Source organism: Aricia agestis, chromosome 22 (assembly GCF_905147365.1).
Source record: "Aricia agestis chromosome 22, ilAriAges1.1, whole genome shotgun sequence".
In the NCBI taxonomy this organism is placed as follows: Eukaryota; Metazoa; Arthropoda; class Insecta; order Lepidoptera; family Lycaenidae; genus Aricia; species Aricia agestis.
Window position 1 is genome coordinate 7,765,815 of NC_056427.1, and position 22,366 is coordinate 7,788,180.

General features: G+C 37.9%; 1 protein-coding gene and 1 long non-coding RNA gene across 2 annotated transcripts in view; one reads left to right on the forward strand and one right to left on the reverse strand.

Moving 5' to 3' along the window:
• Window positions 1-22,366, forward strand: part of LOC121738199 (RNA-binding protein 25-like) — a 25,551-nt gene continuing 3,185 nt past the window's right edge. Inside the window, exons 1-14 of the mRNA XM_042130115.1 lie at window positions 1-195; window positions 467-592; window positions 1,762-1,903; window positions 3,688-3,912; window positions 5,648-5,815; window positions 6,486-6,592; window positions 10,690-10,907; window positions 11,634-11,768; window positions 12,571-12,654; window positions 19,098-19,271; window positions 20,202-20,363; window positions 21,025-21,193; window positions 21,644-21,805; window positions 22,122-22,271. Coding sequence (XP_041986049.1) covers window positions 515-592; window positions 1,762-1,903; window positions 3,688-3,912; window positions 5,648-5,815; window positions 6,486-6,592; window positions 10,690-10,907; window positions 11,634-11,768; window positions 12,571-12,654; window positions 19,098-19,271; window positions 20,202-20,363; window positions 21,025-21,193; window positions 21,644-21,805; window positions 22,122-22,271 — 1,974 coding nt within the window. The 5' untranslated portion in view covers window positions 1-195; window positions 467-514. The remainder of the gene's footprint in view (window positions 196-466; window positions 593-1,761; window positions 1,904-3,687; window positions 3,913-5,647; window positions 5,816-6,485; window positions 6,593-10,689; window positions 10,908-11,633; window positions 11,769-12,570; window positions 12,655-19,097; window positions 19,272-20,201; window positions 20,364-21,024; window positions 21,194-21,643; window positions 21,806-22,121; window positions 22,272-22,366) is intronic.
• Window positions 10,452-22,366, reverse strand: part of LOC121738230 — a 19,209-nt gene continuing 7,294 nt past the window's right edge. The window contains exons 2-3 of the long non-coding RNA XR_006037260.1: window positions 17,215-17,218; window positions 10,452-10,536 (exon numbers count right to left, since the gene is read on the reverse strand). This is a non-coding gene — a long non-coding RNA (uncharacterized LOC121738230). The remainder of the gene's footprint in view (window positions 10,537-17,214; window positions 17,219-22,366) is intronic.

Consider the following 22,366-nt stretch of genomic DNA (forward strand, 5'->3'; position numbering starts at 1 on the left):
CGTCTGATGTATTGTTGAAGTCGATGCGTCTGAAACTGTACTTTCTTAGAAAAATTGCAAATAATCTCGATTTCTTCGTTAAATTCGTGTAAATTAGTTGTATAGGAGTAATTTACTTTAGTTTAGCTATACCTTGTAGATTCTACGTAAATGTTAATGTTTGTAAACGCGTCAGGGATTTTGGTTTGGTTATAACTTTATAAGTGAGGAGCTGGCGAACAGAACCGGATTAGTCCGCGAGAAAAAAAATTACACAGTGGCTAAAAAACTAGTATCAACTACTATTACTATAACTGAAGTAATCCGGTTCCGTTTGAAAAATATGGACCTTTTAAAGCCTTATTTACCGGTTTTGATTGAAAATATTAACAGGGATTGACGCAGATGGGCCAATAGAAGAAGATTCGAAAAAAAAATACTTTCGCACTCTGGTGGACTTGTCCGGCTTTGTTCGCCAGCTCCTCAAGTTATGTCGATGTGGTAGTGATTTTATAGTTTACCGGGTGAGAGTGATATGTCTTTCCCGCCTCGCCCGCCGCTTGTTCCCTATGGAATTGCTCCGGGAGTCGTCACGATGCCTGTTGCTACACATGTAAGTTGCTTCCACTAATTCCTCTTTTTCAGAAATCAGTTGTAAAAAGTTGATAAGTTTACAGTTGCTAGTGCTTAAATGCTGGACATGTCTACATTGTTACCGTGGTAATCCGTCCAATTGGTGGTATTGGCGCCCACTACTCAATTTCCAGAAATGCAATGAAAACGCTTAGAAAAAGATTTATGACCTAATTCATAATATTCCATCTTATCTAGAATATAATATATTATATTTAATTCAGGATTGGGATAGTGCTTCTGTATACTAAATTTAAATACTACAATATGAAAACAATTTCGAATGTATTTTGGTACTTAATTAAAACAATATATTTGATACTAGATGACGCCCGCAACTCCGTTGCGCCAAAATTCGTTTATCGCGTGGGAACCGGACATTTTTCCAGGATAAAAAGTATCCTACGTCCTTTCCCGGGACTCAAAATATCTCCATATCAAATTTCAGCAAAATCCCACTCTGGCAAAGTATTAAATAATAATATTAAAATTAATGCCTACCACCCTAGTAAGAATTCAAAGCAAAACTATAGTCTTAGCATAAACCTTAAATAATAATAATAAAATTAATGCCTACCACCCTAGTAAGAATTCAAAGCAAAACTATAGTCTTAGCATAAACCTGGTGCAAGGAATAATAGGAAAGGAATGAGAAATTGAGTTATTTTTAAATGATTGTAATATTGACATTTTGTGTGTATCAGAACATTGGTTAAGAAATTATGAATTGTTATTTAATTATTCTGATCACCAGTTAGCTAGTTCGTTCAGTAGAAAGAATGCCATTAGGGGTGGCTCCTTAATACTGATTAAGAAAAAGTTGAAATTTAAAGAACTTAAGGATATTGTTAGACTATAATTGCTGAGTTAGCCTGTATTAAGCTAAGCCAGCTTATTATTGTAAGCTTATACAGGCCTCCATCAGGTTTATACCATTCTTTTGAACAAATAATGGAGCAAGTGTTAACAAAAGTATGTGCATCTAACAAAAAAATTATTGTATGTGGTGATTTCAATATTAATTTATAATAAAACATTGTTTTTAAATGTTTTTCAAAGACTGTAATGTTTATCGACTTGCATCACATTGATTATACAAAAAATAATATTTACCTGCCTTTTGATAATCTCTAAACAAATGTATTACAGATGATGGTCGGTGCGTATGGAGCAGGTGGTGGTCGGTCGGCATTGCTGCCCGCTCCGCAGGTGACCACGTCCAAACCACAGAGGTCAGGCCGAGCGACAAATGGTTCGAAGGACGATGGACCACCGGTGACGGTTTTCATAGGTATTTTGAAAATTATTTATATAATATTTGACGACCTCTGTGGCTCAGTTGGTGGGCTGTTGGTCAATTTGCATCGATGGGGCGGGGAATCAGATCATCAGATTTTATATAAGATAGGTGTTATATTTAAAGAATAAAAAATTATACATACTTATTTCTTTGACCAGGTACTTATACATTGTCTATTTTAAAAGTAATTTTCGAGGGTCTTTATTATGTCTTCTGTGAAAGAATCGCTCATATCTTTTATAAGTTTTCTATGAAAGTACTAGATTTTCGATAAAAGTAATAGATACTTAATAGGGACGTCAACATGATTCATCTGCCCCCCCCTAAAATAAACTTATTTTAACCTCTAGTGTCGCTTGGTAACTTTTTTATTCCACCGTCGATATCATACAGTTAAACAGTTGCAACTTCAATCTATTGAGACATTATGTGCAAAGTCCAGTTAATAAGCATGTCAATGATTATTTATTACTTTAACTACCAACTCCTCTTAGTGCCTATCCACACGGGCTTTGCATCAGCGTTGCGGCGACGCAGCGCTGCCGTTTGACGCATAGCCAGCCACACGGGCGCTGCGTCATCGCAGCGTTATTACGAAGCAGTCTTAACGTCAACACCCCCTCCCACTTCGTCTCGGGGAGCGGAATAGAGAAACAAAGGCCTGAGCAAGAGAGATGTCACTATCAGTAACACTGCGTGGTAAAAAGAGATTTGTGATACATGACAGTAGCACTCTTTTTTTGACGTCCAGTCGGCACGTGCCGCACGTTGACAATTTAATCTCATAGAATTCATGTTCAATCATGCTTGTGTAAGTGTATATGTCGCAGCCGACTGGTTTAAATAGCCGTTCAATGTAACAGCTAGCCCTTTGACTGAACAACGCCATTCAATCACACGTCTAGCTTTTATATTGAATATTTTAGTCGCTCAAAACGTTCAACACTACAGCTGATTCAAAAGCCGCCGTCTAATTGAAGTAGTTCAGCGCGCACCGCTGCGGCGCTAGGTGCGTTTTATTAACAATATGGCGTCAACTAGCACGTGTTTGTTGGTGTTTGTGGTTGTTTTTCGGAAAGAAAGTAGTTAATAAAAGTTACAAGTGTTATTAAAGAGACAAAAATTGTGGAGGCACATACGAGTGAATTAAAATTTCAACAAATATTCGAGGAGAAATTACGGGATTATGAAATGGATGGACGCAGCCTGCCCCGAAAGGGGGGTTCGAGGAGCCCCCCGTCAAAACAAAAACAAACACAATCCAGAAAGTCCAAAAGTTGGTTAGGATAGGTTAGAACTTAGACCACAACACAGAGGGAGCCGAGCGAACGCAGCGAGCGTGCTGCGGCAGCAGCCGGCGAGCGCCGTCAAAGAAAAGGGGGGGCTCGGGGGGCGCAGCCCCCCGCCAAAACAAAAAAAAAAACAGTTGGCTAAGCGTCGTCTAGCTGTAGTGTTGAACGTTGTAGTCAACAAGTGGGCTAAACGACGTATAGCCGTGTGATTGAATGGCGTTGTTCAGTCAAAGGGCTAGCTGTTCGATTGAACATCTATTTAAACCAGTCGGCTGCGACATATACATGTACACACATTTTTCACACAGATGAAAACCAATTTCGGTTACGTTTGACAGCTCGAGATTGTTGCTCTATTCCGCTAGGTATATTAACTTTATGGTGAACACCTTGGTTATTTGTATGTAAAACAACGCAATGGCAGCGCTGCGTCGACGCAACGCGCCATGCGGACTGGCTCTTAAGTGTAACATCATATTTCAGGTAACATATCTAGCCGTGCTCCAGATGCAATGATCAGAGCGTTACTCGGTGCCTGTGGGCCAGTGATCAGCTGGAAACGAGTCAGCACATTCGGATTCTGTGAGTTTGCTGGCCCGGAGGCGGCGCTCCGATGTGTGAGGCTCCTGCACGAGAGGCCACTGGCAGATAAGAAGTTGCTAGCGCGGACCGATGGCAAGATGCAGGCCTTGGTCGATACTTATAAAAGTAAGTACACAAAATATTCTAACTGTATGTGTCTAAACACACTATGCCGAAGTTCCGCGGCGGAAGTTCGGCTTGATTCCGTCTGCAATGTATTTTAAATTACCGATGACACACCATGCCGAAATTCCGTCGCGTATAGTATACGTTTGACATTGCTGACGTACACTTTTAGTGTTTAGACACTAAAAGTGTTCTTCTGTTAGGTCTCAGGAAATAGAGGAGGTACACTGAATGAGACATACTGTAAAAAAAAAAACAATATAAACTTAGAAAAATGAAGGCTAAAATAAAATATATTATAGTCTTCTGAAAGACAGTAACCTTTTTTTTTTTACATGGGGAAATGCGTTACGCATCCCCGGCGGATTGGGGACATCGGCCGGGGTATGTGGGACTCTCCGAGGAACTACCCACTCAAACCCCATGGTGCTCCACTCACCGCTTAGGCAAAGTTACGGGCACGATCAACCCACCGCAACTTCACCAACGGTTGTCTGTGCCAGACCCATCAAAACATGCAGGCTTTTCTAGGTCGCCTCGCGAGGTGGCCTAGGAAAGCCCACACGGTGGCCGCGATGTGCAGGAGCACCATAGGCGCTGCAGCCACTCCGTGATGCGCGTCTTCTCCTCGGCCGTATCAAGGGGTCGAATGCCTCCCGTTCTCTCCTACCGGGCAAAGTTATTCACCGCCTGCCACGCAATCTCGCTGCTCAACATTGCCCGGATTATTGATGGCAGGGAGAGATCCACTCCAGAAAGACAGTAACCTAGGCCAGAAGGAACGCCGAATTACGAGTTTTGTAACAAAAAACCGGCCAAGTGCGAGTTGGACTCGCCCATGAAGGGTTCCACAGCAACAATGACGTTTATTTCTATGCAATTAAAAGATTTTCGATTTATTTTTATATCGCAGTTGATTTAATGAAAGTTAAATTAAGGTACCTATACTATTTATGACGTATAAAAAAAACTTCTTGCTAGATCTTGTTGAAACCAATTTTCGTTGGTAGTTTTTATAGTAATGTACATCATATATTTTTTTAGAATTATCATGCCCCTACTTTAGAAGTTAGAGGGGGGGGGGGGGGGGGACACATTTTACCACTTTGGAAGAGTATCTCTCGCAAACTATTCAGGTTACAAAAACATGATATTAGATATCCATAGATACAAACAAAAAAAATTTTTCATCTAACCTATGAGGGCCCCACCCTCATAGGTTAGATGAAAAATTTTTTTTGTTTCATTATACCTATGGGGACCCCTAAATTTTTTATGAATTTTTCCATTTTTGTATCAAAATCTTAATGCGGTCACAGACCACAACTATTTACCAAGTTTCAATAGTATAGCTCTTATACCGGTGAACCGGGAACCGGTGGTAGGCATCTGTGTAGCCCCGACGTTCAGAGAATATTTGAAAAAATTTATTCTGAATAAAAAATTTTGAGTTTGAGTTTGAGTATAGTTTCGGAGAAAAGTGGCTGTGACATACGGACGGACAGACAGACAGACAGACATGACGAATCTATAAGGGTTCCGCTTTTGCCATTTGGCTGCGGAACCCTAAAAATCAGATTATTAAGTTAAAAAATTTACTCTCACTCGCATTTTCGTCGGTCGCGGTCGCACGCGGCTAAGATCCGAAAGCCACCTTAACAAGTGAGATGATGTAGTTTGAAGAAAATCTACGCATGTGGAGCTGAACTAACCATGAACATGTTGTAATTGACAGCGGAGCAGCGCTCGCGCCTCGGCGACACGACCGCCCCGACCGACGGCAGCGAAGCCCCCTACCTCGACGCCGCCATGCGGGCCGCAGACGACGCCGCCGCCCGCCGCCTGCAGCAGCTGTACCGGGATTACCAGGATGACATCAACAACTATGAGCTGCTGCAGAAAGGTGAGGGGTCGCATCAGGGTTCGCAGCCGAGGGGTCGGTTGGCAGCGAGCCTCCTACCTCGACGGCCCGCAAAATATTTGTAATTTTGTCAACCAAACAAGTTCTATATCGTTCTGTCTGTAAGACTGTAACCACAGACATAGATCAAGATAGATACCGCATGTATATGTACTTCGAGTGCCATATCGCCGTCCCAAACGACGAGCATTTCGAAAGTCTATTCGTTAGTCTGCTATCGGAATAGGACGTCAATCGGAATTTTAAAAATGCCTAAATGCCTAAAATTGCCGTATTGAGCTGTAGAAATTCAAAAAGAAACGTTGGCCTAGATAATGGACACGTTTTTTATCATCGGTACGTCACAGTGGCAGGGAAAAAGTGACACGCTCGTTTTCATACAAAAGGAGCGACATGCGGTATCTATCTTGATCTATGTCTGTGACTGTAACCTAAACTGTTTGTAATAAAATTGATTTTTTTTATTATTATTTTATTCTAATGAAAGGACTTTATCGTAAAACGATATAGACCATCCTTTCCTTGGATTGAGCAGACGTAATTATAAAATTATAATTCAACATAGTAAGACTCCTCGCCTTTTCAGGCATCTTAGGCCATATTATAAACGCTTTTCTGACTATAAATTATATAAAATGTCTGATGTTTTCAGAGGAGGCTATTTCTAAGACGGCACGCGCGCTCGAGGAGGCCGACATATCGGAGGAGAAACGCGACGTCATACACCGCGAGATCGGCAAGTTCCGCGAGAGCATGAAGGTAAACACCCCCCGGGACCCCCACCGGGACCCCCCGGGAGAGGGGTTTATGACTCCCCCGGAGGGCTTGTGACCCCCCCGCGAGGGGTTTTTGCCCCCCGAGAGAGGGGTTTTTGACCCCCCCGTGACCCCCGCGTTGCACCCCCCGCTGCGGGGGGTCCGGCGCGGCGCTCACCGATCCGCTTTGCAGTAGGTGCACGGGACAGCGGCGCAGGCGGCGGCGAGTGGGTGAGTCGAACAAACGGAACGCGGCGCTAGCTGCGACCCCCGGATTGCGGGCCGCGATTGAGTAGATCTGACTTGCTTGATTTTATTCGGTTTGCAGGCAACGTTTTCATATTTCAACATTCTAAATACAATCCATATGCTAAAATTTTTATTTAACTTTCATTATTTTGTTTTAACCTATCATAAGCTCACCGGCAAACGCGAGAATTCGAAATTTCCAAGAATCTGCGATCGAAGGATTTTAGTATGTAGAGGTCTTAGGGTAGAACAAACAAATAAATAAATTAGAATAGCTTTTAGAATTTAGGCCCTATCGAGGAAACCATGCATTACTTGGTTTCTTTCTTTGAACTCCAAGAAAAACTCGGAAACTTATTTGAGATACCTTCGTTTTTTTGGAGGTAAAAAGTTTTTTTAAATAAGTATATATATATATATATATATATATATATATATATGTTTTTTTTTTAAATATATACGCAAACGTTATTTCTACTCAGTCAAGCTAGCGCCGCGGTTTTGAACTAGACGTGCTAAGAGAATAGAGAATTTACATTAAAAAATATATAAAATTAATAAAATAATGTTTATTGTTAGAGTGAGACATGCTCTTTCGTTCTCTTTCGCACGTTTCGGTTGATTTATGCGGTATCGCAGACGCATTAAAAAAAGCATAAAAAGTATTTGCACTTTTTTTCTACCTTTAAATTAATAAAGCACTTGCTATTTTATAAGTTTTTAAACGCCATCTAGTGAGTTTTTTAGTGTGACTGCGATTAGTTTAGTAGTTTTATATATTTTACACTCACATACACATTGCTTTGTAGTATTACAGATCGTTTTCATTTAGAATTGTCACAGTTTTATAATTGAATTAAGATGGCATACTTGACTGATTTCAGTACAAAATATACTTATTTTTGTATTGACAGTATTTTTGTTTGGTGTTTTAACACTTACGGCCGCTCTTAGAGTCTACTTAACGATGTTACTTATGTTTAATTTAATGAAGATGTTGACAAAAGCTTACATTTTCTGTCAGTCTACATTAAATTAAAGTTAAGTACTCATGAATGTCTCTGAGTGCAGTTAAACTGTGGACTGGTTAGCGAATATGCGTCAGGCGTCAGTTACTTGTAAGTAAGCTTGTACTATGTATTAAGTAAAGACCTTCTTTTCTATACATGGTTTTAAAATGAGGGTAGTTTTTGACGATCTAAATGGAAACGATTTTGGCATACAAACACAACACAATATCTATATGAAGTATCATAAGATAATGCTCTTTTTTAGTTTGGGTTGCTACGGACGACGCGCATATGTAATATAGTTAGTATGTGCCGAAATTCTACAAATATACGTTATATTACATATTGGCAGATAATAAATATTTTTATAATCTTTCTGACATCAATGGATGACAGAATTTGAGACATTAGGCCCCTATATGCTAATCTTATCATCAATATCTCATTTCTGCCATCGACGTGATTAAATAAAACTATAAAATGCATTTATTAAGAGCAATATGCCATGTTTGGAGCATATATACCACTTGTTTCATCAATGTAACGGAATAAAACATCAAAATGCATCGTTTACGAGTAATATGCCATCTTTGGAGCATATATGCCACTTCTATCATTAATGCAACTAAATAAAACAGTAAAATGCATCGTTTACGAGCAATATGCCTCCTTAGTAGTATATATGCCACTTGTATCATTAATGCAACGGAACATAACATCAAAATGCATCGTTTATGAGTAATATGCCATGTTTGGACCATAATTTGCCACTTCTAGGTTTAATACAAATTAAAATAACGTTAAAATGTCTCTTCTACGAGCAATATGTAACTGTTGGTATATATGCCACTTCAATCACCAATGTAATGAAATCAAAAATCAATATCCTACTTTTTTGAGCACATAATATGCCACCTTTAAAGCATGTATGCCACTCCTGGCATACGCGCACGCAAATATGCGCGTCGTCCCGCGCGCCCGCCTCGCACGCCCGTACCGGTGAGTTACGGACGTGCGATGAACCGAAGGCGTTCGCTCATACCTTTATAAATATTTTACGAAACGATTAAAACTTTGCCTTAAAATGTTGACAAACAATTTTAAATCAACCAACAAAACATGATGTTTTGACTCGATATTTTATTTTTGATTCGTTGTTTGCTATATAATAATGAGAGACTTAACGAGTTATTTCTTTCAAATTCACTTCTAAATAATGAAAATTTTAAAGAGCTGCTCTCTTGCTAGTAGTTTCTATATTAAACTAAAAAAAGTTGTCAACGATTCAGACGTATCCTGGTGGCAGCGGTGGGATCTACCTAGCTCAAAAGCAATTTCTTCTCATACCACGCATAAGTAGATAAATTTTAGAGATCTATCGATCTTATAAGATTGAGCGAGCGTCTCCCGGCAGCACAGCGTCATCGGTCGCCGTCGCCAGTCGCCGCAGCGCCGCGTCGCCGCATCGGATAATGTCGCGTCGCCCGCCCGCATATGCCGGTATACTGTCGCGTTAATATATACTTTGTATTTTTGGGGTAGTTTAGGGGGTAGATTTAGATATAAAGGATAGATATGTTTTTAACAGGGCTTAAGTCTTTGTTTGAGATGAAGCATTCGATATTTTTTATTATGTTATTAAAACATAATTCAAGATGACAATTTTACAAAAAAACATGTCAATTTTTTCATGACAAAACCTAAAAAAGGTTTAAGTACATTTATCAATAGATGTCACTCAGGTGGTCATCTAAGAAAATATCTAAGATTTTGGCTTGGATGTTGATTTCTTACATATTTAAAGTTTGTGACTAAACTTTTGTAAATTAATTCAATTCGAATTAATAAAATAAAAAAAACTCACACTCACTGGCTCCGTGAGGTCTGTAAAAAAAAATATCTGAAAAACTTCAAGAGAAAAGCAGGAAAACAGGGAAAATCATTTTATGGCAAAACAACGATTGCCGGGACAGCTAGTAATTACATATAATAAAATGAAATGGGATAGCTGTCAATATATTTCTAATCGATCTGGGGAGATAGCCAGCTTTATACAAATATTGTTTTTAAGTAGTAAGGTAGATTTTAACCAACTTGTCGTTGTTATAAAACTAATTTTAAGAAAAGAGAGTGAATGCACATCAGAATCTTTGATTGTTATGGGTTTTCTGCTTTCCACATTATTGTTTCATCGATTCGAAAAAAAATCGATGTCTGTTTAATCGATTTGTTATTATGTTAGGATATCTGTAATACAGCAGGCGCGGCCAGCGAGGATCCGGGTAAAGTCGCGAGTTGTGAGTCAGAACATCATTATTTTTAGCACAGCCCATATGCCACTGGCGGTGCGGAGTCTATATGATGTGCTTTTAACGTTTGTAAATCTTTTACTTTGTAAAAGACGACTGCCTAAACTCTCTCTTAGACATGCTAAACTCTCTATCTATAACATAATAATTAGTTTTTTCGGCAATAGCTGCGAGTGTTTTCATACAATTTTATATACCTACCCAAAACCCTATTGGCTTCGGGAGAAATATTATGAGATAAAACGCTACGGCTTACAAGTGCCAACAAATACTCAATAATTCTACTGAAAAGTACTGCAAAATGATTTTAATTTTTAATGCTAAAATAACATGACGCGATTCAAAATTCAAACAACGCCATCTGTTGGTGAAACAAGTCGCTGCTTACGCGGTAAATTTTTCTAAAACTTTTGTTTTATGATGCTTAAATGTGAGTGATATTTTAATAATCTCAAATCATATCGACTCCGCACGCGCGTAATCTAGTTGTAAACTTTAGAGTGGGACGGAAATAAGTTTATTTTTTCGCGCAGGAGGAAGCTGACGTGGTAGTGAGGAGGAAGAAGGATGTGAAAGAAGACGGGAAAGACAAGGACAGAGATAGGGAGCGAGACCGCGACCGAGACCGAGAGCGGGAGAGAGATAGAGACAAGGAGAGAGAGCGGGATAGAGATAGGGAGAGAGAGCGGGACAGAGATAGGGAGAAGGAGCGCGAGAGAGACAAGGACAGACGACGGAGGAGCGTTTCCAGGTATGTATTCATGAAGTTAATATACCTCGCGGAATAGAGCAACAATCTCGAGCTGTTGGACGAAACCGACATTGGTTTTCATCTGTGTGTAAAAATATGTGTTCGTACTACGTATACACTTACTAACTAAGCATGATTGAACATGATTTCTATGAGTTCAAATTGTCAACGTGCGGCACGTGCCGACTGGACGTCAACGAGTGCTGCTGTCATGTATCACACGTCTCTTTTTACCACGCAAGTGTTACTGATAGTGACATCTCGCTTGCTCAGGGCTCTGGTTCTCTATTCCGCTAGGTATATTAACTTTATGTATGTATTAGAGATATTTATTTACAAGACGACGCCCGCGACTCCGTTGCGCCAAAATTCGAGTATCACGCGGGAACCGTACATTTTCCGGAATAAAAGTATCCTATGTCCTTTCCCGGGAATCAATGTATCTTCATGCCAAAATCGGTACACGGTTTGGGCGTGAAGAAGTAACAGACAGACAGACACACTTTCCCATTTATTAGTATAAATGGGCAAAGACGTGGATACAGATAAAACAAACCAAACCGAACCAAATTACGATTTTTCCCTACCTTTTATTTTGCCTTCATAAATAAATGTTGGGGTTCTTTATTTTGTGAATTATTTAATAAATATCGTGCAGAATAATATTATGTTTTTGTAATAGTTTTCTATATTAAATTAAATAAAACATTTTGCCCTAATTTTCAGAGGCAAGGATCGGCGAGAGGAACGTGACAAGGAACGCGACAAGGAGCGGGAGAGAGAGAGGGAGGAGAGAGAACGAGACCGCGAGCGGGAGCGGGAGAGAGAGCGGGAGAGGGAGCGAGAGCGAGAAAGAGAGAGGTATAGAGAATATGCCTACATATAACATGATTGTGTAAACATTGTACAACTTTTACGACTTAAGGACGCTATCACATTTTTTCACAAATATCACCGATTTTCAGGTACCATTTTAAAGAATTAGGAGTCACACTGCGTGGATATTTTGGTTTCAAATGAAAGATAATATATTCATCTCTACATCTACACCATAAAAATGTTATAGCCGCATACAAAATTTTCACATAAATACGTTTTAACCATCACAATAATCGCAAAAGATTAAAAAATGGGGTCTGATTAGGTACCATTATAGCTAAATACACTGAACTAAGGAAAATAAATTTACAAAAAAAATTGTTGCTTATTTAGGCCCCTGTACGAATAGCTAAATATTTTATATAAAAATAAATAACATTTTCATTCATAAGAAAAATAGGAAACGCTCTCAAATTTCTTCATACATTTTCGCCCTATCAAGAACGCGGCGAGCGTCGTAACCGCCACTGTACAAGGCGCGCTGATATTAATGTTTTTTTAATGTACTTAACGTCGATATTCGTACTGACAGACATCGACCTGCTAATTTTTATGTGCTAGCGTCCTTAATATACTTACTCATGAAAATAAGAAAGTTTTTGTATGCAGTCCACTTTATTAGTTGAAAAATATCAGGTATTTTAAACGAAAGCGCTGAGGCGCTAAAACGTAGATTGCTGAGTCTAGGCTAGTAAGATCAATGACCGCAGGTGCCTCGTTAATTTATTTTGTCTATAGTAAACTTATATTTGTACTAATACGTTGTTTTTATAAAAAAATATAGGGAGCTGCGGGAGAGAGAGAGAGAGAGGGAGCGAGAGGCCCGCGAGAGGGAGAGAGAGAGAGAACGCGAGCGGGACAGAGATCGGTGAGTTGTTTGTTTACCTTTTTTGTCTGCTTCTGCATTCATATTCATATTCATATTCATATTCATATTCATATTCATATTCATATCCTTTATTTCCAAGAAATTGTCATTTACAATGATGTTCTTAGGTCTATAACGCGTTTACAATGTCTACCTCAATGAGGTGTGGAAATGTTACATTTATGTCCCTGCTGGTAACATAAACTTAAGAAAATAAAAATAATTATTTACTTACTACACTTAGTACTAAAATTTAAAGTTTAAATTTAATCATTTTAACCAATCAATAATACAATTACTTAAAATAAACACTCAACATCCTTAAAATTATTATAGTCATTTAGTCAATTTACTTAATTAAATATCAATTACTAATGTCCAATTTTAATACAATATAATATGTCACTTAATTATTCATTCCATTATTATGATTAATAAAATTATCACTCGGCTTATTACAGATAAATTCTGTCAATTATTAGTCAATTACATTTGAAATAACAATTACAATTTTACAATAATTAATACACAAATGTCAGTTCATGTCAGTAAGTATGATTCAATATAATTCAGGTATAATTATTGACTATTTATTAGTTATTACAAAATTATTACATATTAAATTATCTAATACATTTTTCTACTTATTTTAAGTTAAATTTTCTTACATTATTAAAATGTTCAAAATATTCCTTATTGCTATAGAAGCATTTGTCCAGCAACCAATCAAATAATATTTTTTTGAATTTATTTGTTACGGAGATATTTTTTATGTGTTTAGGCAATCGATTAAAAATTGTTATCGACATACAGTAGCTATTCTCACTATACAATTGTTTTTTGTGTCGAGGTATATAGTATTTTGATTTTATTAGATTTTATTTTATTAATCTTTTGTGGAAAAATTAACTTTATTTAGTACGTGCTAGTACGCGTCGATTTAAAATGATCTTTCACTCTTAAGGTGACTATCTTTGCCGCATGCGACCGCGACCGATAAAAATTCAATTAAAATGCCACTTTATGATCTAGGCTATAGGTTTTTTTTTCTATCGACATTGGTCTGGCGAAAATTTGTAAGCCACCAAAATTTGACAGTCACCTTAACTTTCTGTTGGTGAATTTCTAAAATCGGTTCAGTAGATTCAGAAATTACGTCACAAACTTAAACTCTCTGTAAACACGGTTTACACAAAATCGCTATTTTGGACTGTTATATCATTAAACTCGTATCGTACTAACGTAAAAGTTTATCGTTGCACTTTATCGGTAGCAGGAATTAATTGTATGTAGCAATCATGGTACAGTAAAAACACGAATAAGTTTGATATAACAGTGTTTTCTATGTGAAATTGCGCCTCACTATATACAGTTTGCTAAAATCTCTAAAATACTCTAAATAAATTAAGAATAAAAAAAAAATAACTTGCATAGTAATAAAAATAGATAAAAAACTGGAAGTTAACAAACATACAACAAACTGGATTTTGTGACCATAATACACAGAGTGCAACAAAAATAAGTGATAATACTTTAGGGTGTGTATGTTTTCCTTGTAATGAGTTCACTGTGAGAGCAGCAGCGCTGAAAGGCCATTTTTTTGGCATGTGGCCCGCGCGTCACGAGGTTTCCCGTACAAAAGTGAAAAAAACGCTCTTTCAGCACTGCTACTTTTACAGTGAACTCTATAGATATACCATACCAGCCTAAAGTATTATGAACTAACTTTGAAAAATAGGACATAGCTTTCTAAAATAGATCTATAATATAAAAATGAGTCGCTGAATGTGTTGCTAAGCGCAAAACTCGAGAACGGTTGGACCGATTTCGCTAATTCTTTTTTTTAAATATTCCTTTAAGTACGAGGATGGTTCTTACGGAGAGAAAAAATCTAAAAAAAGAATTAAAATTTCCTGAACAAGTCTAAAAACAACACTTTTCTATATTCCCATACAAAAGTTAAAGAATCGACTGTTAGGCGATACGAAGTTCGCCGGGTCAGCTAGTTGGATATAAATGTGTAAAACAACCAACATTGATTACATTTGGATTATACAGGGTGCAATTAAACCTTCCTGCCAAATTTTTTCCAGGACTTAGGTATCACTAGGAGAAAGGAAAAGTTGGGTGTTATTTTTTTTTCAATGACATATTTTATCCCATTTAAAATCGTTGCAGCACGGTCACTCGCGGCGCTGGGGAACGAAAGGGGGTAACGCGGGGGGAAGGCGCGCGCGCGGGGTCACATTACGCGAGGGCGACGCGTCGTGTCCATTAATTGTAATGTTTTTAGGATAACTTTCGGAAGCTATTTCTCAACATTTTAGTATTGAGTGATTATAAAAGAAAAAATACGTGTATTTTTATTTTTAACAAGGATCAATATATCAAAATTTGGCAGGAAGGTTTAATTGCAGAAATAAATTACCTTTAAATAGTCAAAATCCTACCAATTTAATAGATTCAAATATAGTAAGTGAAAATAATTGTAATTTAATTAATCTGGTGCATCAGAATTTACAAGGTATGGTAGGTAAAGAACTTGAAATTGAGTTATTTTTGAAGGAATTTAACATTGATATTATGTGTATATCTGAACATTGGTTTAGATCACATGAACTCATTTTCAACTTCAATGATCACCAGATAGCAAGTTCGTTCAGTAGAGAAAATGCCATTAGAGGCGGCTCTTTAATATTAATCAGAAACAATTTTAAATTTAAGGAACGTAAGGATATTGTGAGTCTCTCTACTGAACGAATAATAGAAGTGGCCTGCATAGAGCTGAACCATCTAATAATTGTAGGCGTATACAGGCCTCCATCAGGGTTATACGAATCTTTTGAAGTAACTATGGAACAAATTTTGTCAAAAATATGTGCATCTAACAAAAAGGTTATTATATGTGGCGATTTTAACATTAATTTATTAGATTTAACCTCAACTACTGTTAGATTCACATCTTTATTTCAATCGTATAACCTTTACAGTTTGTTTCAGGAACCAACAAGGGTCTGTGAGACTACAGCCACTTGTATTGACAACATATTTACTAATCTTATTCCTGATAAAAAAGAAATAATTAATAAGCTAAGTTCTGATCACTGTGGACAAATAGCTTCTTTTAATATGAAATGTGACAGTGACGCGAAGAAAAATCTTGTGTTTATTCCTGTGACCACAAAACGTATTGAGCAATTTAGAAGTAAATTAAATTCAAATATCCATTTATTGGACAGCTCACATAGCTCTGATGAAGCTTTTAATAAATTATTTAAGGTGATAAGAACTCAATTTAATTCAATATTTACTTCTAAAACGGTTAGAAACAGTAATAAAAAAACTAAATTTATTAATTGGGCAACAAAAGGAATAAAAATAAGTAGGAAAAGATTATATGACTTATATGATGAAAGGTGTATTAACAATAGTGAAGTATTTAAAGCATATGTTAGAAACTACTCAAAAACCTTCAGAAAAGTTTGTAAAGCTGCTAAAGCCCTATATATAAAAAATAAAATTAAAAACTCTAAAAATAAAATCAAAACAACATGGCAGGTAATAGCGGGTGAGACTGGAAATGTCACCTGTCGTAGCTCTGATTTTGAACTATACTTTGAAAATAAAAAGATTACTAATGATCAAGAAGTTGCGACGGTCTTTGAAAAGTTTTTTGCTGACATTCCGGTCTCAACGACAAAAAATTTAAATTCTTCGTCTGAAGCTGCCGAAAAGCTACTCAGAGACAATGTAAAGGAATGTGATGTCAATTTTAAGTTTAGAGAAATTAACCCCAGAGATATTATTGATACCTTTAAATTGTTGAGTATCAAAAATACTGCTGATCTCTGGGGCATGTCCACAAAAATTATTAAATCAATAATTGACATCGTAGCTCCTCATTTAGCAATGATTTTCAATGACTGTATAAAAAATGGTGTTTTTCCTGACTTAATGAAGCATAGCAAGATTGTTCCTTTATTTAAAGCCGGAACTAAATCGGATCCCACGAATTTCAGGCCTATATCAATTCTACCGACCTTTAGTAAAATATTTGAAAAAAATATTTTAAAACAATTACTAGTACATTTTAATTCTAATAATTTATTACATGATAATCAATACGGATTTACTAAGGGTCGATCCACAACGGATGCTGGTATAGGACTCCTTTGCAGTATTTTTGAGGCTTGGGAGGAGTCGCAGGATGCCTTAGGTGTTTTTTGCGATCTCTCCAAAGCCTTCGATTGTGTTGAGCATGCTACATTGATCAGGAAATTGCGCCACTACGGAATTAAAGACTCTGCTCTCAGCCTTTTGACTTCTTACCTTAAAAATAGGACTCAAAGGGTTGAGGTTAATAGTAAAAGGTCCAAAGGAACCAAAATAGAATTAGGTGTCCCACAGGGATCTATATTAGGCCCATTTCTTTTTCTCATCTATATAAATGACTTACCTTATCTAGTTAAGGATAATAATAATGAGATAGTGCTTTTTGCTGATGACACTTCACTTATTTTTAAAGTGAAGCGACAACAGTCGAACTACGACGAGGTAAACAGTGCTCTCTCAAAAATAGTACATTGGTTTAATGTTAATAACTTACTTTTAAATTCTAGTAAAACAAAATGTATAAAGTTTACTTTGCCCAATGTTAGGCAAGTCCAAACCAATGTAGTATTAAATGATGAGAAGATGAATTTGGTAGACAACACTGTATTCTTAGGTATTACACTTGATAGTAAATTACAGTGGGGTCCTCACATTGTTAATCTTGCAGGTAGGCTCAGTTCTGCAGCATATGCAGTCAGAAAAATTAGGGAAATTTCTGACGAAGATACGGCACGATTAGTATATTTTAGTTATTTTCATAGTAGGATGTCATATGGAATCCTTTTATGGGGAAACGCTGCCGACATTAATACAATATTTGTGCTGCAGAAGCGAGCCATACGTTCTATTTATAAAATGTCTGCTTTAGAATCTCTGAGAGATAAATTTAAAGAAATTGGTATTCTAACTGTTGCTTCTCAATACATTTTGGATAATGTAATATATGTTAGAAAAAATATAAGTAAATTTAAAGTTAAAAGTGACATTCACTCTAGGAATACTAGAAATAAGCACAAGCTAGATATGCCGGTGATCAGACTTAGTAAAGTCAGTAAATCTTTTAAAGGTCAATGTATACGCCTTTACAACAAAATCCCAGAAAACGTTCAAAATCTTTCCATTAATAAATTTAAAAAAGTAGTTAAAGAACGTTTGTGTGCCAAAGCCTATTATAAGGTCAATGATTTCATAAACGATGGCACACCTTGGGAGTAGGATGGCTTCTTGCAAGGCTACTTCTTCATTATTATAGGACTTACAATTATGTATGTGGATATTGTATATAATATTTAGTTACAAAATTGTAAACTTTATTTTAAAAGATTAATTTTTTCTCACTTTTTTTGGTAAAAAAGTGGGCCCCGTGCGAGTTTCTTACGCCGGTTCTTCTCGCCGGGTTAGTTCCCGAACCGGTGGTAGGCATCATGTAGGACTTTCTGAAAACATTTATTTTAAATTTATTCAGAAATAAAACAATTTTGATTGATTTGATTTGATTGATTGATTTGAATTGCACCCTGTATGTATTATAATTCATACAGTAATGAATTGAAGAGTGTATATAATAGCTCAAATGCGTTTTGTGGTGTTGTCCATCCATCCGTACATACGTACCAGATATGAGATACGTAACGACTTGAGAAACAACAAGAAAAGGTATGATTTGTGCTAAAATAAAAATCCATACTAATTTGTAAATGTGATAGTGTGTTTATCTGTGTGTCTGTCTGTTACCTCTTCACGCCCAAACCGCTGAACAGATTTTGCTGGAATTTGGCATGGAGATACTTTGCTGCAAAGTTCGTTTATCGCGTGAGAACTGCACCGTTTTTCGGGACAGAAACTAACCTTTGTCCTCCCGTAGACTCAAGGTATCTATATACATATATATATATATATATATATATATATATATATATATATATATATATATATATATATATATATATATATATATATATATATATATATATATATATATATATATATATATATATATAAGGTATCCATATCAAATTTTATCGGCTTTAACCAAAATTTAAATCGGTTCAGTGGTTTAAGCGTAAAAAGGTACAGTTGACAGATACATAACAGACAGATTTGATATATTAGTATGGATTTTCCTAGTACTGCGGCCGCACATGCGCCAATATATAATAAAACATACCATTGGACGATACACGCAGATCGTCCAATGGTATCGTTTTAAGCACGAAGCACTACGCAGGTGCGGCCCGGGTATTACACGATAAACGAATTTTGGGCTTCTTCTAGTTAATTATATATCTGTATTTTTTGTGTGTGTTAATTAAATAACATGTATGTTCCAGTGAACGCGAGCGGGAAAGAGAACGCGAGAGGGAGAGAGAGCGCGAACGCACTCGGTCCCGCTCTCGTGTGAGAGAGGGGGACGCGCGGAGAGAGAGAGAGATAGAGGAGGAGGCGAGAGATAGGAAGAGACTCGAGAAGAGGGCGAGAGAGAAGGAGGCCGCTTATCAGGAGAGGTTAGTATTACTTCAAGTCAGAGAGAGATAGAGAAGGGAATAGAGGAGGAGAGAGAGGTTGAAATAGAGGGCTAGAGAGAAGGCCGCATTTCAGGAGAGGTTGTGTTAATATAGCTCAGTGCCCAAGTGTGTGCGCTATACAAAAAGACATTCCATGTTTGGTTACTTTTATTATTCGGTGGAAAAAACAACCAGATATGACTAACGACTGACGAGAGATGAGATCAACTTGAAATAAAAATCCTAACTATACAGGATGTAACAAAACTAAGTAATAAATGATAATAGTTAATGGTGTGTATATGTTCCTTGTATAGAGTTCAGTGTGTAGTAGTAGTGCTGAAAAACATTTTTTTTTCCATACGTTTTTATTTCATTCATCGTAACGTAAAAAAATTTGTCAACTCTAGAACTTAAGAAGCGCTTACACGAGCAATAATTACGTCAATAATTGCTCGGCGACACGAATGGAGTGATCTGGAGCAATTAGTGGAGCAATATGGAGCAATTTATTTCATATCGCCTAATGTCATATCGCTAAATTCGATAGCCACATCACTCAATATTGTATTGCGCAATATTGCTGCTTGTTGCCGCAAATTGATTGGTGTAGTCGTGACGTCAAAGTAGACGAGAATCGACTGGAGTTCAATTCATTTCAATTTCTTTATTTGCAAAATGTGAGTTAGTACTTAAAGATGTTAGTAGATTTTACAATGGTATCATCACATTTGCCCAACTGGGCATGCAAATGTTTAGCTTATAAACTACAATATAATAATATGAAATATTACTATTCTTACAAATTAACAAAGTAAGTATAAAATATTATATATTCCAAATGTGTTAATTCAAGTTGAGCAATTTTAGTTGCCCGTATAAGCGCACCATTATACAGAGCACAATGAACACAATGAAAATAAATTGCAGGTTACGCAACTGGGAGAGTCGCGAGCGACGCAAGGCCAAAGACTACGAGCGCGAGAAGGAGAGGGAGAGATGCAGAGAGGAGGAGAGAGAGAGAGAGGCGAAACGTCTCAAACAGTTCCTCGAAGACTATGACGATGAGCGAGACGATCATAAGTACTACAAGTGAGTATGAGGTTATAATAATATACTAGATGACGTTGTTAAAAGTCCTTTATAACCCGGGAACCGTACATTTTTCCGGGATGTAAAGTATCCTATGTCCTTTCTCGGGACTCAAAGTATCTCTATGCCCAGCAAAATCGGGTCGGCGGTTTAAAAGCGTGAAGAGGCCACATATAGGCAGACCATTAATAATGTTTATTTGAATTTACACAGCAAAATATAACTTACTAAGATCTGGCCTTTGCCTAGGCATATTTTAATTTTTATTTATTTATGTATTTGTAACTTAAGTTTATAATTATAACGGGTTATCTTAATAACAACATTATGATTGAAACGAAGTTCCTTATCGCGCGTTGCGAAAGGAGGCTAGACGGAAAATGTTGTTGCGACACATTTTTATTACTTCCTGCGCTGTAGGGGCAGGGGGCGTTGATAGTATAGGAATACTATCAACGCGGGCGTAATAAACAGTGACATCTACCGGACGTTTAAATAAATTTTATTACAATTATACAAAAGTGTCGTTATAAGTATTCCTGGGCGTCAATAGATGGCGTTTTTTATAGCTTCGTTCCATCCGGGTGTCCCTTGACACGTCTCAAGTTTTTTATACTACAATTTTTACGTTAAAATGTATTATACAATAAACACTTTCCAGGGGCAAAGAGTTGCAGCGGCGACTCGGCGCGCGCGTCCGCGAAGCGGAAAGCGACGGCCGCGAGCGAGCGAGAGAGCACGCCGAGTTGGAGGCATTACGCGCTAAGGTGCTGGGAGGCGCAGACCCCGCCGACCCCGCCGCCAACGCCGCCTGGGAGCGAGCGAGACAGGTATACTGTGTGCGAGCGAGCAAGAGAGCACGCTGTGCTAGCAAATCTCGAAGCATCTCAGATCTGGTCGGCATATCGTTGAAATAGCTAGATAAAGCCGTGGTACAAAATTCATATTAAAAACTCAGAACACAAGTTATTGAGGTAAAACAGGAAGAAATGTGGCCCTAGGTGCGAGCCCTGGGGAATACCAAATGGGGCTACTTTGATATCAGAATTATAATGATTTTCACTAACTGCGACCTGTTCATGAGGTACCTTCTAAGTAAAAACCCACCCCACTCGCACCATCTAAGTAAAAAACAAATCCCGGCACGAGCCAGTTTTTGCAAAAGGATTACGTGATTTACCGAGTCAAAGGCTTTTAAGAAATACGATATAGATGTGCACTTATGCATTACTTTTGATGTGTGTTACTTTATTTGACATTAAGCTTGTATTTTTTCACAGGAACTAGAACAATCATACGCACCGCGGCTACTAGTTGACGCGCGCGCGAGCGGCGAGCAGCAGCGTGCGCGCGAGCGAGCGCGGGCGCAGCAGCGGGAGCGGGCGCGGGAGGAGGCGCGCGAGCGGGCAGCGCGCGACCGCGACAGATATCTGCGTGACCAGGTAAGATGCGCGGTTTCAGGGAGACCGTTTACCATTGATTACTGGCCCCTCCTTATATTTGTTATAATAACAAATATAGGTACTTAATACTAATTATATTCTGGACAAAAATGAATAAAAATAATTATATAGAAAATAAATGCGCCAATAAAATAACACTTGTGAAGACAGAATTTCATTTTCATAATGATGGTGATCCCAAAGGATGATCTTCCGTTATGTATTTCCGATCTCAGAAACTTCGATAGTGCGATGCAGGATTGTGACGCTAGTTTTACTGCAACAAATTAAGTAATAATTGACTGTGTGATTCTAGGCGACACGTCAACTACCGACCGAGGCGGAGCCGATAGACAGCGACGACAGCGGCGGCGCGTCGCCGAGCGCGTCGCTGACCCCGCCCCGCGCGCCGCCCCCGCGCACGCCGCCCACCCCGCCCCCCGCCACGCCGGAGCGCCCCCACCGGGTGAGTTACGGTCACGGTGACGGCAGAGTAGACAGAACTAACGAGTAGGCCGACTCAGCGGGGCTAAAATGGTCACATTTAGCAATTCCTCTCAA